At 46.0% G+C, this 12,549-nt stretch overlaps 1 protein-coding gene across 1 annotated transcript; it reads right to left on the reverse strand.

The window, feature by feature from the left end:
- si:dkey-246g23.4 (uncharacterized protein LOC559426 homolog) lies at positions 1 to 12,106 on the reverse strand. The gene is made up of 6 exons (XM_036544526.1): positions 11,317 to 12,106; positions 8,646 to 8,934; positions 7,713 to 7,968; positions 6,083 to 6,226; positions 5,017 to 5,826; positions 1 to 2,136 (listed from the first exon to the last, which is right to left on the reverse strand). The coding sequence occupies exons 3-6, from the start codon at positions 7,933 to 7,935 to the stop codon at positions 1,943 to 1,945; spliced, it is 1,371 nt and encodes a 456-aa protein (XP_036400419.1). The 5' UTR covers positions 7,936 to 7,968; positions 8,646 to 8,934; positions 11,317 to 12,106; the 3' UTR covers positions 1 to 1,942.
- Positions 12,107 to 12,549: the final 443 nt, after the last annotated feature.

Raw genomic sequence — 12,549 nt, forward strand, 5'->3', positions numbered from 1 at the left:
GAAGTGTTTATTCAGAGGTATACAGATTCAGGTGAGTTTGGTGTTGGATGATTCCAGGTGCAGTCTGAGGATCTGAGCCCTCAGAAAACAAGTAAAAAATTGTGAGGTGAACTGCCGTCCTGATCGGAGCAAGTCCACACTCTACCACTAGGGGACCTAGCCTGAAAATGGGCAGACTTGCTGTGGGGCCTTGGAGAAGGGGGAGGGAAAGACAGACAAATGACCAGTGGGGGAAGAGTGAGGGCAGATGGAACACTGATGCCCCTTTAAAACTGAGAAATCTCAAGGTTCTGGGTAGATTTCCATGCGATTTCTTCGGCATTGATCTGGGTCAGCTTGGATGGCTAGCCTCACTAGTGCCAGTCTACTTTCAGGTGAGCTGTGGGTGGAGCTTCCCTTAGCACAACAAAACCAAACAGACATAAAAGAAAGGAACAAACCTCTATTGCTGATCCCAGCAAACAACTAGAGGTAGATAGAAACTGTGTGGACTTTTTCAGGAAAACCTCAACCCTGGACCACAGACAGTCTGTGTGGTTGTGGTTAGCATTCAGTGTTATATCACGTGCTACAGCTTGGACTTAGGTTCCAACATTCATTTTAAAGCACTTGTGCTGTAAGAAGTCAGCAGGCTTTTGGGGTCTGTTTCTAGCTCTACAGTGGGAAAGGAGTATTATCACGCTGGTGCAATGATGTTGAGAGTCCTGTGTGCTGGCATCCTAGCCACAGCTGGCAGGCAGTGCAGATAAACGCGGAGAAAGCAGGAACTGCAAAGACAAGTTGAGCACCAAAGCAGATTCCCTTTCACACTTCATTTTATGGAAGCTCAGAAGGCTCAGTTATTCCGTCTATTCTGATAGATGGCTCAGTGGCTCAAGCCATTACCTGTCCTGTGTTTTTGGTGCACACTCTGTGGTTCTGAAGTTGTCTGGCTGCCAAAGTCACTCACTGCACCAAATGAGACTGAAAATGCTCATTGAAGGAATTTGCTATTATTTGATTCGTCTTTCCATGGGTGAGTATTGGGGTCACCAGCAGAGATTGCATTAGGACAAGGCGGTCTGACCTCTTTGAATATCAGGCACTTGTGACGGATTAGAGAAATTAAGTGGTGATTTGCAGCTCATGGCGTCGAGGTGACTTTGGAGTCGTACAGCTATATAAACACCGCGCCCAGAGACACCTTCCAGCTGCTCCTCTCCCTCTGTCTCTCTCGCTGCAGCTCAAAGGGCCGTCCAATCCAAACACCGGCGGGCCAAGGAATTTCAGAATAAATCAATTGCAGCGGGTATAGATATCCAAACACAGACGAGAAAAGAGACAGTGGGTGGCTGCAGCATTGAAGTGCATCAGAAATAAATCCATGTTTAAAAACTAAATTCAAGCCCATGGTAGGAGAATTTTTGGGTGTAATGTGGATAGTATGTCTTAGTCAGGGGCACCTTAGTTACTTGCCCATGTCTCCGGCATTGTTTCCTTAGTTTCAGGTATGTGTAAGGCACTGGGAACACAACAATAGCCAACAAGGGGGACTCTTGATTTTCCATTGCTGTACTCTATGCATCACTCTTCTTCTTCTTCTTCTGCCCCCTCCCAAAAAAAACAAACAAACCAAAAGAGAGAGTGGCAATTTTGACCACGTTTGGTCAAATGGCAAATCTGACCACTGAGAATGGCAAATTTTACAATTGAACGTATAGACGCTCAAGCTCATGTTACTTTTGCTCATACTTAAACTTCTCAACATCTGGGTTTAGTACTGGCTCAGGTACACCATGGTGCAGAACCCTAAAACTTTGCCTTCCTCCTTCCATTTTCAACCTCCATTCCAGTCTTTAGTCTTCCATGAGGCTGCCTTCCTTCCCCAACTACCCGCCCCTGACATATCCGACCCGGCCTTCTTCCACACAGTCTTCACCTCTTCTATTGCAGTCCCTCCTTCTCATTCTCTGTCCTCCTTCTCCCAGTCTCCACCCCCCTTCTCGTAGTCCCTAGGCAATCTGCAAGTTTTAGCTGTCCTCTCCTCCTTTCTGTTCATCTGATGCAGCAGCAAAAGGAAGAGGGCAGAGACAATGAGGGCCACACCCGCCATCAGGAAGCCGGTCCCATAGTCGCTCATCTTGTCTATGAAGACTCCTGAGAAGAAAGAGGGACACAGAGAGATTGCATTTTTTTTAAGGTTTATTTGCTTTGACAATACAATACATTGTTATGCCAATGAAGGTAATTTAAATTTAAGTAGGAGACAGACTGAGGGACAAAGAGAGAGAGGGATAAGGACAGACTCAGAAGAGAAAAAGGAAGACAGATGAAGAGAGAGTCAGAGAAAAATACAGGAGTCATTCAGTTCGTCACATGATCCACACTGATTACTACCGAGGCCCACACTACAACTCTCTAGATAAGAAGTTAAATGGAGTTCCGCAGCTTGCAGATAAAATCAGGAGGAAGAATAACAGCCAGCTTTATGAGGGAAGAGATTATGCTCCTTTTCTTCCTGTTTTTTATCCTAACTGTGCAGTTTCGCTCTGTTTATAAACAGAATGTTGTGCGTGTGTGTGATCCCTGAGCAGAGAGAACTGCGATGGACTGTGTACAGGAGGTCAAATCTATCCCCAAATTTTGCTAGCGGTCTCCCGGTGAAGTAATTGAGGGGCCAGAAATTTCACGGTCCTTTCCTGTTCAGCGGGACTATCCAATAATGAAGGCACATTCAAATTGAGACCTTTTCTCAATTTCACGGTATGGGCACGCTGGTGGAAAAGAATATGCCTGAACAAAATTTGCTGCTGCACAAAAACGGTGACACGTAAGTTATTGTCAAGATGCACATCTAATGACAGTTTTTTTTAGAGGAATGTGGAAAATACTACTTCTATTAGCTGGCTAATGTTAAATATAAGAAGCGTAGCAAATATTAATGCACACCTACTACATGACAAGAAAAGTGTAGTAAATCTGAGTCAAAGCAAGCAAGAACATGAGGGAGAAAAGCAAAACGCAAGAAAAGGAGAGAGAACCATGAGTAACACTTCTGGCTCAAAATCCTGTTCTACCTTGAAGCAATGTGAAGTCCTGCAGCCTCACCTTATGCACTCTGAAAAATTTTTCATGATACTTTCTAAGAAACTGATGCAGTGGTGCACCACCTGGGGACATGAATTAAGGATTTTCACTTGCATAGTTAAGCTCGCCGGCCGCAACGCCACATGCTGCCCTGCTTGTTCCAGCCCTGGGAAATCAAACTCGTTTGATTCGTGGTGTTGTTTTATGTAGGCTTTCACTGGTGTGAACGAATCTCAGATTTTGCAAGATGTGGGAAGTCACAGCCAAACACATTAGTGTGAGGTTTATCGTCCTAGCTGGAAAATGTACCACATCAACAAACTGAATCTAATTTACAGCATAATTACATAGAACATTATAAAATGAAGTTTAACTGCAAAGAAAACTGCAGATGCCAGCAACCAAACCACCCCTGTACCCTTCTTGTGCCAAATGGCCCAAGATAAGTGAGCTTGGGCTTAGTTAGTACTTGGATGGGGAAAAAAAGGTTGTTTTAAGTGGTTTTGGGGGAGCCCTAAGGGTGCACTCCTCTCTCTGATTCAAGAAAAAGAAAAACAAGAAACTACATCATAACGCACGCACAGATGGGCTCACCATGGCTGTAGGGGGTTCTGTCTTTTCAGAGAAATGTTAAACTATAGTCCTTACTCACTGCAGTCGAGTGTGGTCTATTAGACCTGGTGTTGTGGTGAAATTCCCAAAAATCTGGCCACCTATTTACCCCCCATATAGGAGCCATGCACACCTTACTTTTCCTGCTCTTCTTGTTTTCCCAGGCAGGCACTCCAAGCCAGAAATAAGTTCTCATTTGACCTGCCCAGCTCAATGAAGTGTAAATAATAAAATACAGCAGGTTTACATGGTCGTGACATTCTTCACATGAAAGGGAAATTCACCCTCACTAACTCCTCCCTTCAGCCACCTTTAATCAGAAACAAATTCAGATACTTTTAGGGTAGATTCAGTGATGCATTTTCTTCTGATTATAATGGCTGCAACTGAAGTCATGTTTTTTACGGAAACTGACCGGCTTTGTGACAAAAGAGGCCTTTCAGTTGATTTAGGGTGGGCCGCTTTCTGGCAGGGGACGCTTTTTGGCAGGTCATGGCCTCGTGTTCTCCAAGTCAAGCCCAGATCGGGCAAGCTTTGCTGAATCTATTGCTATGAATGTGGGGTGAGATTTTGCAGGCTGTCGCCACCTCATTACAAGCCTGACTGGTAAGATTAATTGATTTTTCATGAGTGTGAGTGTGCTGGGATTATCATTCAGCTCTGTTTTTCAAGGGTGGAGTTTCTGTGAGAGGGTTTTGGCAGGAGAACGAGATGGCTCACATTTGGGTAAACAGCTATATATTTCTTTAGAGATGCTGGGCCACAATTCACTTTTGCCATGACACAAAAACCCCACAGTAAAACGAAACTGAATTCCTTAATATTAACTTATTGTATATACACTGCTCTTTCTGGCCTTTTCACATTCATTTTCAGGTAGAAATCAAACTGCTGGTGGGCTTATTATATTCAATGGAGCTAATTCTGTGTGTATGCAATTTAAAAACACTGCAAAAATAATGCAATCATCAGGACTTTGGGGTGTGTTGCTCATGGCATATTACAGTAATTATTTCTTCCATTATTATGCAGCCAAACAGACAGATTAATTTGAGTTTTTACTCTCTTGGTACTTGGTACTCTTAGTACTCTTGTTTATTGGTTGCATGCCTGAACTCAGCACAGCCATTTCATTTTGGAGCTTTAAACTTGTTGCAACTGCGAGCTCTAGTAGACGTAGACTAACATTAGAGTAACATTAGAATAACACTGGAATAACATTAGACTAATATTAGAATGTCCTTCCAGCAATTGCGGGTCCTACTAAGTGTGGGGCGGCATTAGGGTAAGCTCACAGTAACACTAGAGTAATGTTAGAATAACGTTGTGATAACGTACCTGCGATGGGTGGCCCCAGGAGGCCTCCGCTGCTGCGGATGAGCATGAAGAAGCCGAGGGCGCTGCCCAGCCGCGCCGCGCCCACCACGTCGGCGAGCACGGTGATGTGGATGGACACGGTGGCGCCGAACGCCAGGCCGTAGGCGGCGCTGAAGCCGGCCAGCGCCGGGAAGGAGGCAGCCAACGGGCAAAGCAGCAGCACGGCCCCCAGGGCGGTCACCGTGACCGTCAGCAGCCGGGCCGTCTCCACCAGCCGCAGGTTGGCCAGCCAGCCGCACGCCACCCGGCCGGTCAGGTCCGAGGCGGCGGAGATGGACATGAGCGCGGCGGCCTGGTACTCCTGCACGCCGCGGCTCCGCGCGTAAGGCACCAGGAACAGGGCGGGCGCGAAGAAGCCCAGCGCCGCGAACACCCCAAACAGGGAGTATACCATGAAGCGGCTGTTCTTTACCAGGGTGTAGTCCACGTAGCGGAGGACACGCCTCCCGGGTGTGGCCCGCCGCCATGGCTCCGCCCCTCCTCGAGGGAGGTCCTCCAGCTCCTCGCCCCCGTCCTCGGGGTGTTCTTGAGTGAGGCGCAAGGGGCGGAGCAGCGCGCCGCACACGCAGAGGTTCAGCTCCAGCGCCCCCAAGATCAGCATGGCCCCCCTCCAGGAGTAACAGTCCACCAGCAGCTGGAAGAGCGGCGTGACCAGGAAGGTGATCACGCACTCGCCCGCGCTCGCCAGCCCGTTGGCCATTGGCCGCCTCTTCTCGAAGTACCACCCCAGCATGGTGACTGTGGGCGTCCAGGTGAGGGCGTACCCCAGACCTGCACGACAGAGGAAATATGTCAGGGCATGAGTGTGTGTGAGAGAAAACCGAGAGTGCGTTAAAGTGAGAGACACTGGGATCATGGACACTGGGACAGAAAGGAGTGGGTGTCTGTGGAGTGGATGTGTTTGTGTGTGTATATATGTGTTTGTGTGTGTGTGTGCATGGGTGTCTATGTATGTATGTGTGTGTATGTGTGCACAGACATGTGTGTGTGTGTATGTGTGTGTACGTGCACGGGTGACTCCCCTCACCAGACAGGAATCCCACAGTGATGTACAGCTGGACGAGGTTCTGGGCGTAGGCCCCGGCGATCATGCCCACACTGCTGAGAGCGCCCCCTAGCATCACTACGGCGCGGTGACTGAAGCGCGCGCTCAACGCCGCGCCCACAGGAGCTGCACAGAGAAAGGGGAGGCATGGGCAGATGGTGGCTGTGCTGCTGTAGCTCCCAGAAGTCTGCGTCTGACACCAGCGTGTGCAGAGAGACTTTTGGGAGGCTGGGGACCGATGTGCCGCGCTATTTTTCAGCGTTAAACACGCGATCGGCCACACTCATCAATCCCGCACGTATTGCAGTTCTCTATGTCCCTCTTGTACCTCTCTTTATGAAAGAAGGTCTGCTCTGATGTAGACCTGCGCAAAGTCTATGATATGCGCAGACATTCATCTCTGATCTGTTGGTCCTGCCCGAGGTCAAAACAGTCTGTCCCACTTGGACAGGGGGTTGTGTCTGAGGGCGCCACGGCGCACGATCTTTATGATGTGTGATCTGATCTTCACGACGTGCGGACCCGCTAACATTGCGAGCGGACTGAGTCAGCGGAATCAGCCCGACGCGCAAATCTGCGCCGAGTGCTGCGCGACACAACCGCAGCCAGTATGAATGTTCTGAGAGGAGAGACGCGCGTCTGGGACAGATGAACTGAGGGGATGATGTGGGAGACGGGCGTAAGCACAGGCTGAGAGGCAGCACACAGTGTGGATGGAGGAGAGAGAGCACAGGCGAGTAATGACAGAGAGAGAACACACAAATGACATTAAACGACATTAGTGCCTTGTACAGAAAGTATGCATTATGCCTTTATCCCAATGGCTAACATATTTCATTTGAAAATGAACAATTGCTCTGAATCTACAATAACAAACAGCAGAGTGTCGAATCCTGTATGTCAGTCCACTGGTGTACATGTATGACGACTTCTGTATGATTGCCTGTCTTGGTGTGATTTCTGTCTTGTCACATGGCGAATTTAGCTTTATCAGGGCGGTAATTCATTCACTAGCCTCGCTGACCAACCAACAAAACCACCCAAAAACTGTGTGATTTTAGTCTGGATAAACCATAGCATTCATAGGTGAGCTTTTGTTTGGGAGACTATTGAGGTTTATTACTGCAACCCAGGGTGAGAGTGGAGTAGTTTAGTCCACGGGGGTGGTAGGTGTGCATTGTGCACTCCTGGTCGAGATTATAGTGGTGTGCACTATCTAACATTATACTTGTTTCAAACTACGGGCTTGAATTTTTGCTCAGAGCATACATGCACTGTAAGTACTGAGTGCCATCTAGTGGTACGAGTGATCTATGGCACTCTCCTCGTAAAACGGTTCTCTCCCTGCACATTGTCTGATGCATGCACAGACACATTCTCTCCCTTAAATTATACGTTTATTATGACTACAGTCCAATTCTTGGAATCAGGATAATGTCATGTATTCAAGAAGACAGGGGTCAATGACACACTATCTATCCGATGAAGTGTCTGCAAGTTTGTGTTGCAATGTTTGTATGTGTGTGTGTGTGTGTTTTTGCATCAGTGTGTTTTTCCATATGTCAGAGGAGTGCTGCTGAATGCTGAGCTCATTCAGTCATAGGGTCATTACCACCGATGTGGACAGTTGCCACGGCGATGGAGGTGATCCAAGATGTCCCCGTTGCTGTGGTGGCAAAGTACCGGTGTATCTCCACGTAGAACACCCCGAAAGCCTTAATCACTCCAAACGTCAGCCCGAAGACGAGGAACGTGGAGAGCAGGACGAACCACCCGTAGCCCCCGTCAGGGGGGTTCCCAGGCCTGACTGCCTTTCTCCTTACAGGAGAGTCCATTTCAAGGAGAGAGAGGGGTGCAGCTCACTCCAGCTGTAGAGAGAGAGAAACGGCACCCAGTTAGAACTCCCTCTTGCAGAGAGAGAGGAGTCTATCCATACCACTGTCTCCTTGAACAGGATGACAGTGTCCTCCTACAAGCTAACAGTATTCACTCAGGTCAGTGAAGGAGTTACTAAATTACTTATTAATTCAATCATTAATCTTTAATCATTACCATCAAAGTCCTACATGTCAGTCAACAATCAGGAAGCTGATTTTATAAGCAATTTTCTAGGCACACAGATAATGCATGTTTTGTTAAGCGATTATGCTAAAGCAGAGCAAATGCTGCATTTTAAGTGGCTAGAGAAACATTATCCTTTTTTTCCATTGGTTGTACTGTTTTTTTTTCCACAAACAAACATAGAAAGAACGAACAGAAGTCTAAGATAACACAAGGGCGCGTCTGCAACTTCTCAGAAGAAATCTGAAACGTACAAGCTCCTTCTGCTCGGTATCACTTTCCACAGAGGTCAGCGCCACAGGTCAGGTACCACACAGCATTAATGTTACACAGTAAATGCAGACGTCTACTAGGGACACCACAGACTGAAAGAACTTTAGCAAGACGGAACAGAAGAGGGAATCCTAGCCTGGGTCTGTCTCTTGCCCTTACAACAGACAGCACCACTTTGCTCTCAGAGTTTCAGCACATGCAACTGGTATACCTGTCATGCAGATGAGTGGGCGAGGGGTGTCTTTCTGCTGTTGCAGCTCCTGTTCTCGTTCCTGCCCCTGCTACAGTTTCCTGCTCCTGCCGTTGCCGCTCCTGCTGCTCCTGTTTCTACGCAGGGCCTGAGCTGGCCCGGTCCCCCACCGGCCTCAGCGCGTCTCCTCAGTCATGTGGGAAGCGAAGAGAGGGAGGGCACGCACTCTCCCTTTGATCTGCAGCAATCTTCCTGAATGCAAAGATCAGTGGGACGGGAGAGACAGAGAGAAGGGGGGGCGGGGAGAATGCTTTGGGGAAGAGAAGAAGAGAAGAGATAGAGACAGACGGAAAGGGGGGGGAGAAAGTTTGAGTACGGAGGCCATTGGAGATATTCCAGCCTTTCAGGTTGTTCCAAGAGAACAAACAATGCCTGGGGGGGGTCAGTGTAAAAACAGTAGTATCAGCAGAAGCGTAGCTGTCATTTGTTGAAGCGATCAGCAATCGCTTGCATAAACGCTTAGCGGTGACTGACGCTGTAAATGTAATCATTTACAATTGATGACGTCAAGCCGTAAAGTGGATTTACCACCACCGCTAAATGTGATAAGCATTGCTGCTGTCAAATGGATTGCTTTGGTCACTCCTGGTTATGGGGGTGTTTTATGCTAGAGCACTCTGGGATCATTCAGACCAAACCAGACTTAAGCAGATACAACAGCATTTGAAAGACAGCACTGGGAAAAGGACATGATAGAAAACTATTAATGTTAACAAGATAAGTATAATTAGAACACAAACCCGATATAAACTGGAAACCCCAAATAAGACGAGTAAGACTGCTAGAAACAAACTCATCTGCAATAATGCAAATACTTCACAGTGACAAATGGAGGCAGTATAACGTTGAATGGAAGGACAGATGCTGAATGGAAGGACAGAGAATGTCCAGTATGTTGAAGAGACTATGAAAAGGTCAGTGTAACTCCTGCATCTGGGCGAGTTTTGCTGGCGGACACACTGTAAGTGCAGGCTGAAACTTTATATTTTGTATCCATTCAATAATTTATTGTAAGTGCCTTGTCACACGCGGTGAATATGTTCCGCCCTGGCCTGTTTTGAACCCAGTGGCTTTATCTTAACTCTGATCACTGTGCGAAGGACAAGTTTCATAAGTCCTGTTTACAGCTAGGGGTTGTCCACTTGTTACTAGCCAGCCCCAACCCCTGTGGTCTAAGTGCATCTGTACGCATGAGTGAACATGTGGGTGTGTGTGTCTGCATGTGTCTGTATGTGTGTGCATGTGTGTGCGTGTGTGTGTTTGAGTCACAGAGAGACGCACAAATTTCCCTCAGGCCACGCCGAGGCACAAGAAAGAACCGTATTCATCTCTCTGTCTCCTTCAGTCTATTTGTAGCTGTTTTTGCTCATTCATTATTCAGGTAAAAACTTCAAGAACCTCGAGCCGAAATCGATCTTTTTCTCAATCTTCACGCCGGAATCATGAGCTGGGTTTCAATCAGTTTGTTTGTTTCTTTGTGTTTGTCTCCTACTGAGCTGCTTCTCCCAGAGTGGGCGGCGGCATTATTTAGGTCTAATTTAAACTTTTTTACTGAGAACCCCGACACTCGGGAGACACGGTCCCGCTCCTCGTCATTGCTGGGTATATTCATTAATATATACCAAGCTTTTTATGATTTGGCCCCCATCTAGTGGAAATGAATATTCAGAGGGTTTGAGGAAAGCACTTTACTGAATATATTGGATGTGAAATTGCAGAGCTTATTCCTATTTCAGTGCACGCACATTCATTTTCAAGGCCAATTTATACTTAAATCATGACTGTTTTGTGATATACATCTCATTTTTCTTTAGGCAAACTACTGCATGCCCTGAATTAGTATAAATCACACATTAATATAACCAGGGTTCCAGTTTATTTTGCCAAAGTAAGTGCATACATGGATATGTATATGCATATGTATGTGGATATCTGCCTGTCTGGTTTTCCTGTTTCTTTTGCTGTATTTTCCTCACTTTCTCTATGCTCATTTCTAAACATACCCTGTCAATCACATATAGAACACTGAAGATGTTCCTCATCCAATAGCATCACTTGAAATCAATGCTTGTTTTAGGGGCCAAAAGTCTCCCCAGAAAGCCCTGAATGCCAAAAAAGTATATAATCTAGCCATATCAATTGAAACCTGACTACTCTGCAGATGCAGATGAAAAAAGTTGATATTAAGTTGGAGTCCAACCACAGTAACACAAAATTATGACTCTACCTTGCTATGATGCTTTCATTATTTCAAGACATAAGGTTATTATTAGCTACCATGTCAACAAAGTAGTTTGTAATGTAGGTCATTAGTTTCTCTAAGATTCAAAAAATATAGCTACCTAAAGATATTTTAAGGCTTGTCAATTAAAATGTTTTACAATTACAAAATGAATTAGCTAGCTATCTCGGTTAGAATTTGTTGCAAACAAAACAAAAAGGCTCTTTCTAACAAAAGCCTTTGTTTCAGTATTGAAACTTCAGCTAGAAGGCTGCTGGGTAGCCAATCTTTTCAGGCTAGCTAGCTAGCTAACACTGTAATGTCATAGCTAGCTAATTAGCTAAATATCAGACCACAAGGTAAATGGAATGAAGTTACCTACATTCAAGCTGATAAATAGACGTGTCTCACCATTGCATTTTCAACTCGATCAAATCATTTGTTGTCTCTCCAGTTCCCATCTGGCTTCTTCTCTACAAACACTTCCCCTGTGAATGTGCAGATATGGCTTCATGCAGAGCTTCACATTATCTCTCAGTAGCCTTGAGCTGCAGGGTCTTACGAATTTCATTTGGAAAGATTCAGGCTTGAACTGTTCTCCTCCTTCATTTGCCTTTGAGAAAAAAGATCAAATTCTCCTTTAGCCTCATGGCATGGACCAGGGAAGTCAGTGGGGATTCTTGTGGCCCCTGTGAAATGTTTACTAATCTTTGGCACAGATGTTCTCCTTGAAGAAGTCCCCTCAGAACAGTCATCGACTTCTCAAGTTTCAAATCAAGTCCTGCAAACTCAAACTCTGGACTCACTGCCACAATGACTGCTGTAACAGCCTCTTGTTCCCTATATCCCTTATGAATGCCTGTTCCAATCTCATACATTAAATTGTACAATACAACATGTCCATCTGGCCCTGCTCATGAATTCGTAATGGAATTTTAGCTTCCCGCTGAACTGTGACTTCTGGGAGCCTAGCGGCTCATGGGCATCCAGTTCCCTCAGAGGACTTTTACTCCAACATGCAGCAGAGGGTTTCCTTCTTCTAACAGCCTCTCTGGATTCCTCCTGTGACCCCAGTAACCCGCAGCGCAAATAATAGGTTTCGATGTGCTGATCGCTCACCGGTTTAGTCAATACAGCACCTGAGCTCTTCTGAAGCTGCTCAAGATCAATTTTCAACAATGTCTCCTGGCATGTCAACATATTTATGTTTCTCACTCTTCTAATTTCAATTCACCAGAAAAGTTAGGCCAGTCTGTCTGATTTCTCCGCTTGACTTGCCAAAATGTTACTCTCAAACTCTGTCCCTTGCTGTAGTGAGTCAGACTGACACGCTGGAAGGAGCAGGGCAGAGTCAGTTTGCTTTCTGAAATTTACTGTGATGAAAAGTTCAACAGGAGGTAGATTGAGGTTGATTGTGGCTGTGTGCAGCTGTGCAGGGTATTAGAAAGTATGGAATTAACCCAACAAGTGCAGAGGGATTGTACATGCTACTAACACATACAATTATTACTGTATAAGCAGAATTTGCAAGCCATACATTTACCAGAATCAATAGTATCTATGATATACAGTATCCATTTATCATACACGTAACCACATATGCAACTTTAACAATAACCATACATACATCCAAATATATGTGTG

This window comes from Megalops cyprinoides, chromosome 13 (assembly GCF_013368585.1).
Source record: "Megalops cyprinoides isolate fMegCyp1 chromosome 13, fMegCyp1.pri, whole genome shotgun sequence".
Taxonomy (NCBI): domain Eukaryota; kingdom Metazoa; phylum Chordata; class Actinopteri; order Elopiformes; family Megalopidae; genus Megalops; species Megalops cyprinoides.

Bases quoted from the DNA above. Each gene is read 5' to 3' on its own strand.
- si:dkey-246g23.4 (XM_036544526.1), bottom strand. From the start codon at position 7,935: ATGGACTCTCCTGTAAGGAGAAAGGCAGTCAGGCCTGGGAACCCCCCT. The intron at 5,827-6,082 runs GTGAGGGGAGTC...TCTGTCGTGCAG, and splicing joins CACTGTGGGATTCCTGTCTG to GTCTGGGGTACGCCCTCACC. The intron at 2,137-5,016 runs GTACGTTATCAC...CTTTCTTCTCAG, and splicing joins CCTGGGGCCACCCATCGCAG to GAGTCTTCATAGACAAGATG.